The sequence below is a fragment of the Pipistrellus kuhlii genome, unplaced genomic scaffold (genome assembly GCF_014108245.1).
Source record: "Pipistrellus kuhlii isolate mPipKuh1 unplaced genomic scaffold, mPipKuh1.p scaffold_m20_p_48, whole genome shotgun sequence".
Taxonomy (NCBI): Eukaryota; Metazoa; Chordata; class Mammalia; order Chiroptera; family Vespertilionidae; genus Pipistrellus; species Pipistrellus kuhlii.
The window spans coordinates 1,650,597-1,670,941 of NW_023425549.1; the positions used below are offsets into that span (position 1 = coordinate 1,650,597).

At 51.7% G+C, this 20,345-nt stretch overlaps 1 protein-coding gene across 2 annotated transcripts; it reads left to right on the plus strand.

Annotated features, from left to right (window-relative positions):
• Window positions 1-1,831: 1,831 nt before the first annotated feature.
• CD19 (CD19 molecule) lies at window positions 1,832-10,520 on the plus strand. 2 transcript variants are annotated; one of them, XR_006739934.1, is made up of 16 exons: window positions 1,833-1,984; window positions 2,235-2,489; window positions 2,803-2,994; window positions 3,123-3,416; window positions 5,586-5,696; window positions 5,964-6,012; window positions 6,316-6,404; window positions 6,790-6,915; window positions 7,044-7,130; window positions 7,212-7,280; window positions 7,375-7,434; window positions 7,547-7,603; window positions 8,454-8,546; window positions 8,644-8,745; window positions 8,922-9,023; window positions 9,060-9,118. XR_006739934.1 is itself a non-coding variant. In XM_045572475.1 (15 exons), the coding sequence occupies exons 1-14, from the start codon at window positions 1,900-1,902 to the stop codon at window positions 8,733-8,735; spliced, it is 1,671 nt and encodes a 556-aa protein (XP_045428431.1). In that variant the 5' UTR covers window positions 1,832-1,899; the 3' UTR covers window positions 8,736-8,745; window positions 9,909-10,520. The 2 variants fall into 2 exon arrangements, 1 of the variants encoding a protein (XP_045428431.1); XM_045572475.1 differs by lacking the exons at window positions 8,922-9,023; window positions 9,060-9,118 and adding an exon at window positions 9,909-10,520 and having other exon boundaries at window positions 1,832-1,984; window positions 7,032-7,130.
• The last annotated feature ends 9,825 nt before the right edge of the window (window positions 10,521-20,345 follow it).

Below are 20,345 nucleotides of genomic sequence, written 5' to 3' on the forward strand. Positions count from 1 at the left end.
GATTCTCTACCACTGAGCCAAACCGGTTTCAGCCCGAGTGGTTTTTTTTGTTTTGTTTTTTTAATTTTTTAAAAAATATATATTTTATTGATTTTTTACAGAGAGGAAGGGAGAGAGATAGCTAGAAACGTCGATGAGAGAGAAACATCGACCAGCTGCCTCTTGCACACCCCCTACCGGGGATGTGCCCACAACCAATGTACATGCCCTTGACCGGAATCGAACCTGGACCTTTCAGTGCGCAGACCGATGCTCTACCGCTGAGCCAAACCGGTTTCGGCCCAAGTGTTTTTAAGTGGATGAGAAGCCGCTGCGCGGTTCTAGGCAGAGCACTGTTGGCTCTCGAAGACTTTGCTCCGGAGGCAGCTGGGATGCTAATGGCAGGATCAGAGAGATTCTGTTGAATGAAAGGCAAAAACCCCACAAAAAAACCCCATAAAAAAACAACAACAAAAAGGCCCTCTTCATTCCCCAATGCCCACTCTTCCCCCTGCCAGCCGCCAAAGGGAAGTGGGGGCCTGACAGATGGGGGGTCCCCTGGGGTTTGCCGGAGGCAAACAGGAAGCCGCAGCCCAGTGAGGCGGCTCTGGGAACCGGCCCCTGAGCAGCAGGTCTCCTGGGCCCCCAGCCTCCTCCTGAGTGCCTGCCGCCCTGCAGACACCGACAGGCGCACACACGCACACCGAGGGGGGTGGTAACACCCTACCCTTGTGTGGGCCTCAGTTTCCTCATTTCTAAATGGGTCCTTCTGTAACTGAAGCAGGGCTTCCTAGGAGAGAACTGGGAGAGAGTGGGGATTGGTCGTTGGTTGCCTCTCAGACCACTGCAGAGAGCTACCGGGGTGCCGCCTGGCTTGAGCTCAGCCATTACCTGATGCTGTCCCTCATTCGCTGGGCGCCGGGCTGAAGATGCCATGTGTCTATCGTTCTGCTTAATCTTCATAAACAGCACTTTAATAGCCCTAACCGGTTTTGCTCAGTGGTTAGAGCGTCGGCCTGCGGACTCAAGGGTCCCAGGTTCGATTCCGGTCAAGGGCACGTACCTTGGTTGCGGGCACATCCCCAGTAGGAGGTGTGCAGGAGGCAGCTGATTGATGTTTCTCTCTCATTGATGTTTCTGACTCTCTATCCCTCTGCCTTCCTCTCTGTAAAAAACAATAAAATATATTTAAAACAACAACAACAACAAAATACCCACACTTTAATAGTACTATTATTACCTCCAGTTTACAGAGAAAGAAACAGAGGCTTAGACAGACAAAGAAATTTAATCAAGTAGTAGAGGCAGAGGATTCAAACTCAGGCCTGCCAAGTCCCGAAATACCTGGGACAGGCTGGTGGTATAGGAGTGATGGTGGCCCAAGTATTGGTTGAGTGAGGAAATGAAGGGTGTGTGTGTGTGTGTGTGTGTGTGTGTGTGTGTGTGGCGGGGAGAGGAGGGAGGGAAATGGATTTGGAGCCTGAGGTTGGAGGAGGGAGGAGTGGAATCAGGAGGGAGCCCCTACGACTGGACTGGGTCCACTCATTCCACAGACATTCATTGGGCACCTTCATGTGCCGAGCGCTGCTCAGGGCTTCGTGCTCCCGTCTGTGCTGCAACGGGCTTCCTCTCGCCGGGGGAACAGAAAGTGAGCAAATGGACTCCAGACCATTTCACTTCACTGGTGTGAGTGCTGGGATGGAAATAAACCCGGGCAGCCGGAAGGAGGGGACTTTTGTGGGTCTGCAGAGGTGCACGGAGAAGGGGCCTGAGGCGTGACCTCCCCTTCCTCCCCGAGAGGAGGGGAGGGGACTGCCCACCCGCCCCCGTAAACACCTATGGTTCAGTGCCCCGCAGCCCCCCACTGGCCCCAGCATCCCCTGCGCGGGGAAGCTGGGTGCCTCGGAGAGGCTGGCCATCATGCCACCTCCTCTCCTCTTCTTCCTCCTCTTCCTCACCCCGGTGGGAGTCAGGCCCCAGAAATCTCGGCTGGTGGAAGCTACAGGTATGACCCAAGGGCACAGATGGAAGGGGCCAGGGCTGCACACCTGGGTTCAGGCTGGATGCCCTTGGCCAAGTAACATTCCCTCTCTGAGCCTCCATTTTCTTCATTGTAAAATCCAGGCCAGGCTGAATGGTGCTGAAGGCTCATGGCTCCCAGTGGGTGGGGAATGGGGTCACTGGGGTTGTAACCCAGTGAGAGGCTGAAGGGGGCTAGCTGCTCCCTCCACCCCACCCCTGCTCTCTCTCCGCAGAGGGAGGCAATGCTATGCTGTCGTGTCTTTCCTCTGAGGATAACCATGATCAGGTGGCCTGGTATCAGGCGTGCCAGGCGCAGCGGAACCGGAGCCGAGGGCTGCCAGGCCTGGGCACCCAGGTGTGGCCCCCGGGCATCCTGCTGCTCATCTCCAACATCTCTGACGAGATGGGGGGCTTCTACCTGTGCCAGCAGGGGCCCCCTTCCCAGCAGGCCTGGCAGCCTGGCTGGGCAGTCAGCGTGAACGGCAGCGGTGAGGTCTAGGGTGGGGCAGGGAGGGCTGGATGAGAAGAGGGAAGCCAGCGTGGAAGGAGGAGGATCTGAGGGGTAGGGCTGGAAGGCCCAGGGTCCAGCAGGAAGCCAGTTGTAGGTGCTCCTGTAAACGCCTATGGCTTTGGGACGTCAATACTGAACCACTCCATGTCTCTCTGTCTCCTTTCTCTCGGAGACGCTGCTTCTCTGTCTCTCTCTGGATCTTTGTTCCTGTTTACTTGTGTCCTTCTGGGTCTCTCGGTTTCTTTGCCTTTCCTGGATGTCTCTGTACCTGGTCCCGGGTCTCTTCCCAGGGGAGCGGTTCCGCTGGAAGGCTTCAAACCCAGATGACCCGGGCTGTGACCCGGGGAACAGGTCCACAGAGGACCCCGGGCCCTCGTCTGATGGCCTCACAAGCTCCCAGCTGTACGTATGGGCCGAAGACCACCCCGAGCTCAGGGAGAAAGACCCTGCCTGTGCCCCCCCTCAGGGCAGCTCAAACCAAGGTAAGGTGCCAGGGAAACGCCAGGAGGCGAGGGGCCAGGGATGGAGGGTGGCGATTGGGAACTGGAGGGCTGGTTTGGGGGGGAGGAGACTCTGAGGCTGACACCAGCCTTGCCTCTCCTTGCCCCAGACCTCACAGTGCCCCCTGGCTCCACGCTCTGTCTGCCCTGCGGGGTGCCTTCTGCTTCTGTGGCCAGAGGACCCGTCTCCTGGATCCACGTGCACCCCGGAAAGCCCAACATCTCATTGCTGAGCCTGAACCTGAGCGAGGAGGCTCCCGTCAGAGAGATGTGGGTCCTGGGCACCCTCAGCGGAGGGGTTGTTCTGTGGCTGCATCAGGCCACGGCTCGAGATGCTGGCGCCTATCATTGTTACCATGGCAACAGGACCGTCGAGATGCAGCTGAGAGTCACTGCCCGGTCAGGTAGGGTTTCTCCCAGTTGTGGGCCCTGTGTGCAGGGCTCCTGGGAAGACCTGGAAGCCAGTCCGCCTGGGCTCCTCTTGGCTAGTACAGCTGCGCCTGAGACCCAACCCCTACGCTGAACGCTGACGACACCTCTTTCCTCCCTGCTTCCAAGATCCTGCTTCTCGGGGTCTCCTCCCGCCCCTGGCTGCCCCTGTCCATCAGCGCTAGTAGCACCTTCCTCCCCCACTCCTCATCTTTGGGGTCCTGAGCCCCCTTCTCATCCCTGTTCACACTCTCTGGCTCTTGTCTACACACCCTTCCTATAGGACCCCCTTTCCTCTCTTGGCCCCTCAGACCACCAGGCCTTGGTGACTGGCTTCCAGGCTCCATATGCCCACCCCCAGCCTCTCCTGGAGTGGCCATGGGATGCCCCCTGGGCACGGTAGCTCAACATGTACAAGAAAGTGAAACTCATTGTGCTCCCCAAGCAGAGTCTCCTGGGCGACCCAGTGGAAGTGAAGAATTTACCACTTGCCCACGTGCCAAAGCCAGAAATGTGGCACCCTGCCTTTGCCTTACCTCACCCATCAAATTTGTCACAGTGATCTGCCCATTTTCTACCCTAACACAATCCGACCTGCTACCCTAAACAGTTCTCAATCTCAACTTCCACTCCAAGTTTACCTCAGCACCTTGCTGCCTCCCACCTTCAACTTTGTGAGCTCAACTCTGCCCTCCACTTTGACTGTGGCTGTTCTATATATAAATATATATATATATATATATATATATATATATATATATATATATATATATATATATAAAATTGATTTTTTTTACAGAGAGGAAGGGAGAGGAATAGAGAGTTCGAAACATCGATGAACCCGATGGATAAGACCCAGGCATTTCTTTAAATTTCAGAGGTGCTGAGACCGGTTTGGCTCAGTGGATAGAGCGTCGGCCTGTGGATTGAAAGGTCCCAGGTTCGATTCCGGTCAAGGGCATGTACCTTGGTTGCGCGCACATCTCCAGTAGCGGGTGTGCAAGAGGCAGCTGATCGATGATTCTCTCTCATCGATGTTTCTAACTCTCTCTCTTCTTTCCTCTCTGTAAAAAAAAAAAATAATCAATAAAATTAAAAAAAAAATCTCAGAGGTGGCAGTAAACTTTTCAGTGTTGCTGTTAACAAGTGTGTTTGCCAGTAGATACCCACGTGTACTAATGTGCCAACAAGTAAAAGTTAATTGCACATCTGCTTCCACTGTGTCCCACGGGTGCCATTTAGTGTGAGAGCCTCGTCTCGAGGAATGGACGCTGCATTGACTACTGCTATCAGATTGTGCTGTGGGTGTAATCATCTACATAAATTTTTAAAAATATATATATTTTATTGATTTTTTACAGAGAGGAAAGGAGAGATATAGAGAGCTAGAAATGTCGATGAGAGAGAAACATCGACCAGCTGCCTCTTGCACATCCCCTACTGGGGATGTGCCCACAGCCCAGGTACATGCCCTTGACGGGAATCGAACCTGGGACCTTTCAGTCTCAGACCTAAGCTCTATCACTGAGCCAAACCGGTTTCGGCCATCTACATAAATTTTATGTGCACAGTAATTTCCCTTTTATATGTCAGGTAAATATTTGTAAAAGTCATACTCACACAAATGAAATTATTATAATGATTACTAATATATTTTTTCCATGTTTCATTGCTTGAATAAAAACTGTTTACTACTGTTAAAAAAGAAACATCGATGAGAGAGAAACATTGATCAGCTGCCTCCTGCACACTCCCTACTGGGGATGTGCCCGTAACCAAGGTACATGCCCTTGACCAGAATTGAACCTGGGACCCTTGAGTCCGCAGGCCAATGCTCTATCCACTGAGCCAAACTGGCTAGGCTGCTAGGGTGACTGTGGCTGCTCTTAGCTGCAGCAGGAAGCTGGTCATCCTCACCTTAAGCCTAACATTTCATGGTTTGCTTCCTGGCTACTTCCCCTGGCCCTGTGCCAGGCTCTGAGGCCCAGGCCGGGTCCTCAGAGGGAAGGAGGAGAGCTCTCCTGTAGCTGGGGACTTGGAGGCTTGGCGTCTATCCCTGTCCCCCAGATTTATGGCCCTTTGAGGTCTCGGGGCCTGGAAACAAAGTGCCAGCCTGGTCCTGGTCTCATAGCTCCTTGCCCCAGCAGTGCGGTGGTGGCTGCTGAAGGCTGGAGGCTGGAGGGTCCCGGTGGCGGCCTTGGTGTACCTGATCTTCTGCATGGGCTCTGTGGCTGGCTTCCTTTATCTGCGGAGAGGTGAGTCATGGCCCCCAAAGGGTCTGCCAGTCCTCACACTGCCTCCTGCAGGAGCCCACACTGGCCAGTCTTACACTGACTCTCCCCCACCCCAGACTTTACAGTCCTGCCCCCCTCCCCTTCTCTAAGTGCCCTCCAGACTTCCCCAGCCCCTTGGAATTTGAACTCCCAGCTCTTCCATTGACCCAAGCGACCTCCCCAGCACCCCCAAAATCTTCACCCAGCCAGGGAGCTCTTCCTCTGATCATTCCCATTAACTCCCACCAGCGCTGACCCTGAGGAGGAAAAGAAAGCGAATGACAAACCCCACCAGAAGGTAAGAATGTGGGTACCCTCGGCCCCCAGAATCCCACTCCTGCGCTTCCACTGAATGCTTTGCTTGCTGTTTGCTCTGCGGAGGGAGGGCGCCTTTATCCCCACCTTCCATAGCCCAGCTCCAAAGCCACCTCTTCTGGGAAGATCTCCTTGGAGCGACCCCAGAGCCCCCCTGCAGGCTGTCCTGGGACTGAGCAGCTGATGACAAGTGACCACCTTCCAATCTCTGAGGCCTGGCCTGCACCCCGGGGGTGTCTCCCCCGCCCCTCCAGGCCAGGCCTAGCGCACCCCTTTCCTCCTCCAGGTTCTTCAAAGTGACGCCTCCCCCGGGCAACGGGGCCCAGAGCCAGTACGGGAACGTGCTCTCCCTGTCCTCGCCCACGGCTGGCACGGGTAGGAGGCCGGGCGGGGTCACCGGGCTGGGGCCCCCTTCCCGCTCCGCAATCCCCAGAGCTCCCGGCGCCCCGGCTCCGAGCTCCTCCGACAGCAAAGACCCCGCCCCGGGGCGGAGCTAACAGCAAAGACCCCGCCCCGGGGCGGAGCCCCAGCCAGCGGTGAGCCCCGCCCTTAGGACCCAGGCCCGCCCCCAGGCTCAGGTCCGAAGTTCTGTTCGGAGTAGAACAGACGCGCCCGGGAACGGGAGGCCACGCCCCTGGTTCGGATCCGGTGCCTAGACTCCGGGGTCATCCTAGACCCAGAGCATCCTCTCCCGCGCCCGCGCGCAGACCTCGGCCCTGACGCCCAGTCCCCTCCTCGCCCCCACCCCGCCCTCCTGCAGGACGCTCCAACCGGTGGGCTGCAGGCCTGGCCGCCGCCGCCCAGTCCTACGGAGGAAACCCGTACAACGAGGTCCAGGAGGCCGGAGCCGCGGGGTCCCGGAGCCGGACGGGGGCAGCTGATGATGGTGCAGGGTCTTTACTCCTATGTGGGGGTGTCAGAGTCCTCTGTGGCAGGAATAGTTAACTGGGGCCCCCAGAGAGGGGGCCATGACTCGGTCTCACCCCTACCCCCAAATCCCAGGCCCAGACGAAGAAGAAGGGGAGGCGTATGAGGAGCCGGACAGTGAGGGGGGCTCCTATGAGAACGACTCCAACCTGGGCCAGGACCAGCTCTCCCAGGGTAAGACTGCCCCCCGCTGCCTTCCACCTCCTCAGGGGGGCTGTGGACCCTCGCTGGACCCCCCTCCCTCTCTCTCCACAGATGGCAGCGGCTACGAGAACCCTGAGGATGGGGCCCTGGGTCCCGAAGAAGAAGACTCCTTCTCCAATGGTAATTGGGGTCATCCTGGAACCTCAGAGACTCGGGGGGACCCATGGAGCTCCTACAGGGCAGGAGTGGGCCCTGACATTCTCTTTTTCTGCAGCATCTGAGCTGTATGAGAACGAAGACGAAGAGCTGGCCCAGCCAGTGGCCAGAACAAAAGGTGTGTGTGTGAGGATGGTCACACCCTGAGAGCGTGAGGGGTGGTGGTGATGGTGGTGGTGTGTGTGACTTGATGACCAGAAGCAATAGTGACTCCCTTCTCCCTTCTTCAGACTTCCTGAGCCCCCCTGGGACTGCCTGGGACCCCAGCCGCGAGGCAACATCCCTTGGTGAGAAACGCTTAGGACCTGCCTAGATTGGGTTGGCCTGGTCTCAGCTCTAATTCCAGGCAGAACCTTGACTTTGCTTTGACCCCCAACCCAAGCCCAATCCTGATCTTAGATTTGACTCTTACTTAAAACCTCAACACCTCCCCCAACCCTAATTGAAACTCCAGTATTTGACCCTTCCCTAACCATGAACATCAACCCTGATCCCAACCCAATTCCAGCCTGGACTTTGACCTCCACCTCACCTCAGCCCCAATGCAGACCTTCGCTTGGACCCCAGCTCTCTTTCTATAACCTCCTCGTAACTCTAACTTGGACTCTTTCCAATTCTGTTCTTTTTTTTTTTTTTAATATGTGTAATTTTTCTTTTTTCATAGCTTGACTTAAAAGTGGGTTCTTTTGATTTTGTTTTTATTCCAGAGAGGAAGGGAGAGGGGGAGAGAGAGAGAAACATCAATGATGAGATCATTGATCAGCTGCCTCCTGCATGCCCCACATGGGGATTGAGCCTTCAACCTGGGTATGTGCCCTTGGCCAGAATTGAACCTGGAACAACTTCAGTCCTCAGACTGCCGTCCTATCCACTGAGCCAAACCAGCTAGGGCTCCAATTCTGTTCTTAACTATTTCTCTGACCAAGACTATAATCTAACCCATACCTGACTGAACCCTAAAATTAGCAAGGACCCCGAACCTGATGCTGACCCCAATCACTCCTTCCTAGTACCTGGATCAAGCCTCCCACCTCTCCCTGCCCCTCAGGCCCCCTCCATATCTTAGGCTGCACTTCCCTTCCCCAAACCCCCAGCGTGGCTCCCAAACCCCCGGCTCCCCATCTCCTGCCCACACAGGGTCCCAGTCCTACGAGGATATGAGAGGGATCGTGTATGCCGCCCCCCAGCTCCGCTCCCTTCGGGCCCCGCCTGGCCCCAACCACGAGGAAGGTGGGTGCTTCTGCTGCTGTCCCCTGGTGTCCTCGGAGGCTGATCTCTCCCAGCCTCCTCCCAGCTCCGTGTTTCCCTCCTGCCTGGTCCTCACCAGATGCGGATTCTTATGAGAACATGGACAATCCTGATGGGCCAGAACCAGCGTGCGGAGGAGGGAGCCACAAGGGTGCCTGGAGCTCCCGCTGATTCCCTGCAGGTGAGCTGGGAGCCGCCCTCTGTGGAAGGAGGGAGAGGATGGCAGGGATGGGAGTGGGTGTGGCACTCGGGGGGGTGGGGGGGGGAGGAAAAAGGGTTCCCGAGGCCTGGTGGGCAGGGGGAGGGCTCCTGGACTCTCCCCATCACAGTTTCTCCTGCATGCCCTGGGCTCCTCAGGTTCCTGAGATCCACACCCGACTGAGATCTGGGAACCCAAAGCAGATGATGTCAACCTCGAGCGACGCTGCTCAGGATATGTGTACCCGTGTGTGTGTGTGTGTGTGTGTGTGTGTGTGTGCGCGCGCGCGCGTGTGCGCACAAGTGAAACGTCAGTCCCGTTTGCGCTGCCCAAATAAACTCACGAGCTGTTCCAATCCTGTGATGTGGTGCCCTTGTGTGAGAGGGCGGGAAGGTGAGGTCGGGGTATTCCTGTCCTCTCAAATCCAGTGGAGGGAAAGCTGCATCTTGGGCACAACAGGGCCTTTTCCTCCCTATGTCTTGGCCTATACCATCTCCCCTGCTTGCCTGCCATTCCCACCATCAGTTGTTCAGTCCTTGTTCATTCAGCAGTTGTATGCTGGGTGTGCAGTGAAAAGGAAGCGATCCAGGAATTGGCAGCCATCACTGGCGTTTATTGAACATCTATTATGTTCTCACATCAATTAACTTATTTAATCTTTGCAGTAACCTCCCCAAGTTATGTGCCAGGATTGTATTAAAGTATTCCACATATTTTACATATGTATTATGTATATGTGTGTTTTTGTATATTAGCTAATTTTATCTTCACAAACATCCCTATTTTCTCGATGAGCAAACGGAGGCAGAGAAGCTAAATAACATGCTCAAGCCTTGCCTAGTTAGTAAGTGCTGGGGCCTGGATCTGAACTCCGGCTGTCTTATTCCAGAGCCTAAACTTAGTCTTTTTAAAAATATATTTTTATTGATTCCAGAGAGGAATGGAGGAGGAGAGAGATAGAAACATCAGTGATGACAGAGAATCATTGATCGGCTGCCTCTTGCACCCCCACAGTAGGGATCAAACCCACAGCCCAGGCATGTTCCCTGAGTGGGAATCGAACCGTGATCTCCTGGTTCATAGGTCGACGCTCAACCACTGAGCTATGCCAGCTGGGTGAGCCCATACTCAATCTCCCCTCCTAGGTGCAATTCTGCAGATGGGAAACTGAGAGCCAGGGTCAACTAACATGTCTAAGGTCACACAACTAGCACTCACAGAGCTGGGTCTGAGTCCAGAAATCCGGCCGCCATTCTAGCCACTGTGCCCACCTGATCAACTGCCTACTTCTGATACAAACCACCAGCAAAAAGACTTCCAGAACTACAAGTCTCCGGGCCCTGAAACCATTTTGTAGAAGCTCCGCCACACTCCAGTTCGCTTCTCAGGCGAGGGTGGAACCAGCTGCCTTCTGCCTGCCGCCTTCTGCCTGTCTCCCAGCTCCCGTGCTCTCCGGAGCCCAGGGCTGGCTGAAGCCCAGCCCCTTGTCTGCCCAGGAAGTGCCGATGTCTTTGCAAGACTGACTAGACTTTTCAGCATCTACAGCTTTATTTCCACCATTACTTTTCCTGATGTACCAGTTCTTTCTTCTAATGTCCTGTGTTTGTCTCAGAGACTCTATTCCTTCTCTGCCTCTGACCCTTCAAAACTTACTTTAACACTATTATTACGCACTGGGCATTATTCTAAGAAGTGCTTTATGGGAGCATCTTGTTTCATCTCTATAACCTCTTAGGAGGAAGGTACTAAAATAATTGTCAATATGCAGCTAAGAAAGGTACAGAGAAAGTACTCGGTTGCTAACTGACCTTAGGCAGTCTACCTCCACGCCATGGCGCTCAGTCTTCCCAGTTGTAAACCGTGGGAGGGAAGGCGCCTGCCTGGCTGTCCGCACACGGGTTATGCTCCCAGGGCAGTGTCGCCGGGAAGGCTCCTTTGACGTCTGTGAGTTACCTGCGCCATGCCCCCCCCCCCCCCCCCCGGCCAGCTTGCCTTGGCTTCTGCCAGTCTTACAGGCTGCACAGGTTTGACCGTTTTATTCCTGAGTTTCCCAGAGCAGGTTTCTGCACCCGCGGTTTGGTCTGAGTCCAGGTTCACACTCTGACCTTCTGTCGTGACTGCTCCCATCCACGGCCATGGGGGGGGCGTGCTCCCATGTCGTGCCCGAGGCAGGGGCACGCACTTCTTTCCTCTGTCTTCTGTGCGCGGGAGAGACAGCCTCCTCTCAGTTCTCAGCCTGGGCAGTGCACTCCCCCTCAGCTCTCTGCCGTCCCAGGCCTCCGCCTGACCTCTGTTCCCATGTGAGTGGAAAACTCCATCCCAGCTTCCCGAGGGCTGCTGGACTTCATCCCCCTCACCGTAGTGGCTTTGCTTTCCTCCTCCTCCTCCTCCTCCTCCTTCTCCTCCTCCTTCTTTTTAAATGTATTTTATTGATTTTTTACAGAGAGGAAGGGAGAGGGATAGAGAGTTAGAAACGTCAATGAGAGAATCATTGACCAGCTGTCTCCTGCACACCCCCCACTGGGGATGTGCTCGCAACCAATGTATATGCCCTTGACCGGAATCGAACCTGGGACCTTTCAGTCTGCAGACCAATGCTCTATCCACTGAGCCAAACTGGTTTTGGCTGCTTTCCTTCTTTATTTTTAGCACCAGGAAGGTTCTGTCTTGCTTTTGAGCTCAACACTCTTTAATATATATACATATATTTAGCCCTAGCCTGTTTGGCTCAGTGGATAGAGCGTCAGCCTGGGGACTGAAGAGCCCCAGGATCAATTCTGGTCAAGGGCACATGCTCAGGTTGCGGCCTCGATCCCCCCTGGGGGGTGTGCAGGAGGCAGCGGATCAATGATTCTCTCGATATTTCTATCTCTCCCTTCTCTCCCTTCCTCTGCAAAATCAACAAAACATATTTTTACTTATTTTTTTAAATTTTTGCATTCTTTTTATTTTAAAAAAATATTTTTTATTATTTCAGAGAGGAAGGGAGAGGGAAAGGGAGAGGGAGAGATAGAAACATCAATGATGACAGAGAATCGTTGATTAGCTGTCTCTTGCACTCCCCCTACTGGGGATCGAGCCCGAAACCTGGGCATGTGCCTTTGACTGGAATCGAATCTGGGATCCTTCAGTCCACAGTCTGATGCTCTATCCACTGAGCCAAACCAGCCAGGGCCATCCTGCCTTCTTGAGAGTGAATCCATGCCCGGGTCTTCTCTGTGCCCAGGATACCCAGCCAGGGGATGACAAAGATCAGAAGCTCAGGAAATGGGTGAAGGTCTGTGGAAAGTCCTGAGATTCGGGGTGCGGAGGAAGGAGACACTCCGAGGGCTCCGCCAACCAGGGAAGTCTCGGGGCAGCTGAGGAACAGCAGGGTGCCCACTGCCGCCCAGGTGCTGGAGTCAGACTTTGAGTTCAAAGCCCCTTTCTAGCTGTGTGACCCAAGCTCTTCGGCTGCAGTTTCCTGGTCTGTAAAATAGGGGTGATCATTACAGCTACCTCAGTGAGCCTCTGCTGTAAAGCACATGCAGCGGCACAATAAGCGCTCAGACAGTAACCATTATTTACTTACTTACTTACTTACAGGAAGGGAGAGAGATTGAGAGAAATCAACTTATTGTTCCTCTTATTTATGCATTCATTGGTTGGTTCTTTCATGTGCCCTGACCAGGAACTGTACCCACAGCCATGGCATATTGGGACGATGCGCTAACCCGGCCCAGGGCTTAACCATTATGATTATTATTTAGCATTTATTAAGGGCCTACTGTGTGCCAGGAGCCCCATTAACATTGGGGCTTCCAGGCAGGTCTCTACCAGGAGGAAGCCATACCCAGAGCTCCTCAACTTCCGGTGCGAAGTAAGGCCCGTTTTTACAGCCGGGGCCGGGCCCCTTCCAGCAAGGTTTAGGGGGGAGACCTGGGGACGCTGCAGAAACATAGGGCCATGCCCAGCTCCCCTCCTTTGCAGAGGCTCCCAGGAGGGCCCAGGGCTGGCAAAGGGCTTGGGAGCCATCGCTGTGTTTCCGGCCCGGCTGCAAAGAGTAGCTGACGGTTTCCTGGGAGTGAGAGGCCCTTGGTGTACCCTCTGCCAGAGCCTGGAGCCTTTGTTCCCTGGGAAACAGCCCTGCCTGCTGGGATGCGTGCCTTTAGCCTGGGCCTGAGCGAATCTGGAGGATGTGAGGTGTAGGCGGACCATGCTGGGGTATCGGAGTGGGAGCTATCAGTGTGGCGAAGCAGGCGGATGGGATGGGATGTGAGCGGTGGCTGTGTCCTGGATGGGTGTGCCAGGTACCTGTTCTGTGAAGAGTCTGTGTGGGAGAGGCAGGCAGTATTGAGTATATGCCGGGTGGGTATCATTTAGGAAGTGTAGTGTGGGATGTGTGGGTGAGGTGTCAGGGCTCATGTATTAATAGTCGGAGGTGATATTGGAGATGTGACGTGTTGAAGGCATGTGTGTGCTGTGTTTTGGAAGCATGTGATGCAGGAATTGTAAGGTAGATACGTGGAGGATATATAGCCTCTGGGGTGTCAATGTTGTTGGTGGGTTCTGGGGAAATACAATGAGAAAACAAAATCTTCTCCCAACCCAGAAACTCTCTGCAGATGTAGTAGAGACAGAAAACATTAAAAAAAAAAAAAAAAAAAAAAAAAAGCATTAAATCAGAATGGATGCACATCACAGGCAACCCACTAAGACAGCGGTCGGCAAACTCATTAATCCACAGACCACATATCAACAGTACAACGATTGAAATTTCTTTTGAGAGCCACATTAAACTCCTTCTAATGTCACTTCTTCAAAATAGACTCAAAGAGCCACACTTAAGGGGCCAAAGAGCCGCATATGGCTCAAGAGCGAGGTTTGCTGACTACTGCAATAAGAGATTGCAAAGGCAGAAAGACATTCACCTTTTGCATAGCCAAACAGGTACAACCCATCATCCTGTTTTGTTTTTGTTTTTTTCCCCCCCAACATGAAGCTTTTATTGCATCTTTAAAATCTTGCAAATGAGTGTGGCAAATCATTTGACATCTTGCTATCCCTGTAGCTGGACAACTAAGATCTCACCTATCAGCCTGCTGAACTGTTCCTTTTTTCAGAAACATAGATGCCAGCCAAAATTCTTCTGATATCCTTGTTTTTAACTTTGTGGCTTGCTGAATCAAAGCAGCTGAATTTGATACAAGTTCAATGTCATTTCCTTCGAGAATCAACTCATCTTTCTGGGCCTGAGATGCTGAACGAGCAACGTCTGACCTCATCTGAACCCTACGGATGTATTTTTACCCAAGAAATCTCTGATTTCAACAGGAGACCCATTCTCCTGAAAACGGCACTGATGGGGAAGGGAGAGGACACGGAGCTCATTCTGTAACGGAAGCTCAGGGTAACACCTTGATCCTGTTCTGAACGTGACCGCAGGTGGTGTGAACCGTAGCCAGTTCCCTTCCATTACCCCACTTTTGTCAACTCGGAGCCGCTTCCTTTTCTTTCCGGGGAGACTGAGCTCTATACAGGTGTGACCAGAGTCCCTCCGCAGGCGCCTGTGAGGCCCTGCACAGTCACTGTGGTCCCTGCAGGGGGACGCCCACATTTTCTGGGATGTCAGCAGTCTGATTGCTGAGAATGGTCTTTGTCCTCACAGTAGATGTGGCAAAGAGCCATCATCCTGTTTTTAAATTTTTTATTTATTAATTTTGGAGAGTGAGAGGCTCCACTTATTTATGCATCCATTGGTTAATTCTTGTATGTGCCCTGACCAGGGATGGAACCCACAACCTTGGTGTATCCAGACATAACCAATTGAGCTACCGTCGGGGCCAAGATAAAATTTCAAAATCCGTATCTTGTTTTCCAAATAAGCAATGAATATGCCTCAAGTAACCAGACTTGACAGCACCTTCATTTGCACATAGTTCATCCTAATTTTATAATGGTAGTTGGCTTTTATGGGGGGAGGGAGAAACAAACTTCTCGCATGGGGAGGCGGTTGGGTACACTGCAAGGCCCTGAGCAGTTATTCTCCCCCATAACTGAGGGATAGAGAGGGATCTTCCTTAATGTTGCACTTCAAAAGGATGGCTCCCAATCCTTGAGGTCCTGTTTGAGGCTGGCAAAAGACTCATTTAGCAGTTATAAAGCTTTCTATGCACTTGAAAAGTTCTGGAAGAAAAGGGGACAGGGAGGAGTCACAGTCCTTATTTTCAAGAAGGAGAATTGGCCATAGCCGGTTTGGTTCAGTGGATAGAGCATTGGCCTGTGGACCATAGGGTCCCGGGTTCCATTCTGGTCAAGGGCATGCACCTCGGTTGTAGGGCATGCACTTCGGTTGTAGGGCATGTACCTCAGTTGTAGGCTCCCCCCGGCCTCGGACCTGGTAGGAGCTAGTGCTGGAGGCAACCAACAATGTGTTTCTCTCACATCAATATTTCTCTCTGTCTTTCCCTCTCTCTTCCATGGTCTCTAAAAAAATCAACCGAAAAATATCCTTGGGTGAGTATTTAAAAAAAAAAAAGGAGAATTGAGGCTCCTAATTTTTTTTTTAAATATATTTTATTGATTTTTCACAGAGAGGAAGAGAGAGGGATAGAGAGTTAGAAACATCGATGAGAGAGAATCATCAATCAGCTGCCTCTTGCACACCCCCTACTGGGGATGTGCCCGCAACCAAGGTACATGCCCTTGACCGGAATCGAACCCGGGACCTTCCAGTCCTCAGGCCGATGCTCTATCCACTGAGCCACACCGGTCCCGGCAGAGGCTCCTATTTTTCATTTGTATTGTTCTGGGAGGATCCTGTGTGGGTGTGTTATGGATGGAAGTGGAGTTTTTGAGGTGCCACCAGGAAAAGAGTTTCCTGAGACCCCATGGGAGGGTAAGGTTTCATGGAAGGTATTATTGATAATGTAAAATTAAGGGGCTCCCCTCCAAGGTCCCATCTCTGTCCATTTCACCATGGAAGAAATCCGTTCTTGTCTTTAGCAGGGCCAGAATTAAGGCCACTGCCCAGAATTTCTGTTCCATAGTAAACAGTGCGGCCCCACCCTGTTTGGCTCAGTGATTAGAGCTGTGTGCAGGAGGCAACCAATTGAGGTGTCTCTCTCATGTCAATATTTCTTTCTGTCACTATTCCTCCCTTCCATTAAACAAATATCCTTGGGTGAGGATTAACAAGACACACACACACACACACACACACACACACAAACACACAAACAATCAAGTCCAGTCCAGCGTTTGGCGAGCTTAGCTTGTGTTCCCAGCTGCAGTCCATTGTGTGTGGAGTCTGTTCGGCCATGGGCCTTGGGGCTGCTTAATGCCACATGGCTATGGAGGAAGAACATGTGATCCCATGGACAAGTGGGGGGCGGGGTGTAGAGCAAGAGAGAGAAAACACAAGAAAGAGGGAGGGAACTCTTTTTGTCAGGAGATTTTAAAATATATATATATATATATTTTATTAATTTTTCACAGAGAGGAGGAGAGAGGGATAGAGAGTGAGAAACATCAATGAGAGAATCATCGATCAGCTGCCTCTTGCACACCCTCTACTGGGGATGTACCGGCAACCAAGGTATATGCCCTTGACTGGAATCGAACCTGGGACCTTTCAGTTTGCAGGCCGACGCTCCATCCACTGAGACAAACCGGTTTCGGCTGGAGATTTTACTTAATTTTTAAAATATGTTTTTATTGATTTTTCAGAGAACAAGAAAGGGAGAGAGGAGAGACAATCATCAATTGGCTGCCCGATGGGGAGCAAAACTTGGGCATGTGAGATGACCAGTAATTGAACCTGCGACCTTTCAGTGCACATGGCAATGCTCAACCAAATGAGCCACACCGGCCAGAGATTTTAATCTTCCAAGAGTTTGCACGCTTCTGAGGAAGTCCACCCCCATAGCCAATCCACTGTTCCCCAGGCTAGACAGATAAGAAGCTCCTTCCCTAAGTCACCTGACTTCACTTTGCATGTGCCCGTCTTCCTCTTTGTTTCCTTCCCACAGTAAAATGTAGGGAGTGGACTGGAGGTTCCCTGGGGAACGTGAAGCTGTAGCTTCCTGGTGAAGCTGCCCAGATGACCATACTTACAGTGTTTGGCCTCCCTTTTGCTTGCTTTCTTCTTCTTCTTCTTCTTCTTCTTCTTCTTCTTCTTCTTCTTCTTCACCTTTATTGTTCATATTATTACAAAAGTTTCTCATTTTTTTTCCCCTCCACCAGGTTCCTACTCCACCCTCTGCCCTTTCCACACCCCCCATTGTCCTCATCCATAGGTGCACAGTTTATGTTCAGTCTCTTCCCGAACCCCTCACTCCTCTTTTCCCTGAGAATCATCAGTCCACTCCCTTTCCATACCTCTGATTCTATTATATTCAACAGTTAATATTGTTCATCAGGTTTTTTAATTCCCTTGGTTTTTTTTTTAATGGCTTCCAAAGGGGTATTATTATTATTATTTAAACATTTTTTAATTGATTTTTTTAGAGAGAGGAGGGGGATCCGAGAGAAAGAGTAGGAGAGAGCGAGGGAGAGGGAGAGGGAGAAGAAGAGGGAGAGGGAGAGGGAGAGGGAAAAGGAGAGAGGGAGGGAGAGAGAGAGAGAGAGAAACCATCAATGGGTTGCCTTCCACACAAGACCCAACTGGGGATTGAACCCACAACCTGAGAATGTGTCCTGATCAGAAATCAAACTGGCCACCTTTTGGTGTACTGATGCACCAACCAACTGAGCCACACTGGTGAGGGTTCTTTCTTTATTCATATTAACCAGCTAATTACAAGAATAACAGGTATATGCAGTTGACATTGTGTGTGGAATGTATCTGTCAGGATGTCTGATGTGAGGGAGGGTTTTTATGACTTTGGAGGCAATTCAGAGAGTTGAATGGTATTAAAGTGTTAGTCCAGGGTGTTTACTGTGTGGATTCTGCATGTGAGGAGGGGTGTGTGTGAGGAGAGTGGGTGACACATGGAATTAGTTCAGAGCATGATTGGGAGAGACACTAATGGGGACATCATGAAGCCTGGAGCCTAACTCTGTGATTTCATTTTTCCCTCCCCAAACCAGTAGAGAATTTTTATGCGTTTATTTGAGCCAAACTGATCACATATACTAAGGGAGCAAGATCTCAAATACTTCCCTAGGCTCTGGCTTGACAGCTCAGTTGGTTAGAGCTTTGTCCTGATAAGCCAAGACTGCAGGTTTCATTCCCAGTCAGGGCACATGTGGGGCTTGCAGGCTCAATCCCCAGTAGGGGGCGTGCAGGAAGCAGCCAATAGATGTTTCTTTCTCCTGGATGGTTCTATTTCTCCCTTTCCCTTCATCTTTTTTTATTTTTTTATTTTTTTATAAACTGTATTTTATTGAATTTCCACAGAGAGTTAGAGAGAGGGATAGAGAGAAACATCGACGAGAGAGAAACATCAATCAGCCTCCTGCACACCCCCTACTGGGGATGTGCTGGCAACAAGGTACATGCCCTTGACCGGAATCGAACCTGGGACCTTTCAGTCCACAGGCGGACGCTCTATCCACTGAGCCAAACCGGTTTCGGCTTAAATATTTATATTTTTATTTTTATTTATTAATTTTAGAGAATGAGAGAAAGAAACATCAATTTGTTGTTCCACTTCTTTATGCATTCACTGGTTGACACATGTGGGATTTTTAAAAAATGTTTTTAAGAAACATTTTTAAAAAAATTCATGTGAGGTATTTTTTTTTAATGTCTTTCTTGCTTTCTTAAAGACGAAGGGAGCCGAAACCAGTTTGGCTCAGTGGATAGAGCATCGGCCTGTGGACTGAAAGGTCCCAGGTTCGATTCCAGGCAAGGGCATGTACCTTGGTTGCGGGCACATCCCCAGTAGGGGGTGTGCAAGAGGCAGCTGATTGATGTTTCTCTCTCGTCGATGTTTCTAACTCTCTATCCCTCTCTCTTCCTCTCTGTAAAAACTCAATAAAATATATTTTAAAAAATATTTAAGATGCTTCCCTTTCCTAACCTTTTTTCTGGCAAAGGCCATTTGGATATTTATGTTATTTGTTATTTTAAAAAATATATTTTATTGATTTTTTTTACAAAGAGGAAAGGAGAGGGATAGAGAGTTAGAAACATCGATGAGAGAGAAACATTGATCAGCTGCCTCCTGCACACTCCCTACTGGGTATGTGCTCGTAACCAAGGCACATGCCCTTGACCAGAATCAAACCCGGGACCCTTGAGTCCGCAGGCAGACGCTCTAACCACTGAGCCAAACCAGTCAGGGCCATTTGGATATTTATAACATCACTAGAGGCCCAGTGCATGAAATTCGTGCATGGGGGGAGGGGGTGTGTCTCCCACAACCCAGCCTGCACCTTCTCCAATCTGGAACCCCTCGAGGGATGTCCAACTACCCGGAATTGGGCCTAGATGGGAAGTTGGACATCCCTCTCACAATCCAGGACTGCTGGCTCCCAACCGCTCACCTGCCTGCTTGATTGCTCCTCACTGCTTCTGCCTGCCAGTGTGATCAATGCCTAATTGCTCCCCTGCCGGCCCGATTGCCCCTAACTGTCCTCTCCTGCTGGTCTGGTCACCTCCAACTGCCCTCCCTTGCAGGCCTGGTCGCCTCCAACTGCCCTCCCCTATGGACCTGGTTGCCCCTAACGGCTCTCCCCTGTAGGGCTGGTCACCCCCCCGGCCCCCCAAAATGCTCTTCCTTGCAGCCCTGGTCCCCCTCAACTGCCCTCTCCTGCATGCCTGGTCTCCCATAACTGCCCTCCCCAGCAGGCCATCTTGTGTCCACATGGGGGTAGCCATCTTGTGTGTTGGAGTGATGGTCAATTTTCATATCACTCTTTTATTAGATAGGATCCCAGGGCCATACAAAATTAACAATCTAAAAAGTAGCTTGATATATGTGATCATTTAAAAAAATATATTTTATTGATTTTCCACAGAGAAGAAGGGAGAGGGACAGAGAGCTAGAAACACTAATGAGAGAGAAACATCGACCAGCTGCCTCCTAGACATCCCCCTCCCCTCCCGGGATGTGCCTGCAACTAATGTACATGCCCTTGACCAGAATCGAACCTGGGACTCTTCAGTCTGAGGACCGACACTCTAGCCACTGAGCCAAACCGGTTTCGGTGATATATATGATCATTTAATTAATTCACCCCTAATGCCTTGGCAGAGACCGACCAAATGATTTCCCGGGTCTTATACTATGGGGAGGGGTGGTGTGTGTGTATTGTGTGTGTCTGTGTGTGTGTACATTCCCACGCCTAGTAGTGCTTGAGGACTACAGTTCCCAGGATGCCTGGCTCCACCAAACCGGAACAGGGAAGTCTTTAATGGGCGGGTCTGAAAAAAAGGCTGGTTTAAGAGAGGCAGTCCAGCCAATGGGTGACTCGGGTAGAATTGAAACCTACACTAATTACCTCAAGGCTTATTGGAATCTTTGGCGCCTTGGTTTCAGTGGCGGATGTGTGATGGACGGGCGAAGGGACCACTGAAAGGGCAGGAAGGCGGATCCAGAGAGCATGGGCGGGAGGAGTGGTGACTAGCAGGCCGTTCCGCCAATGAGCGGCGGAAG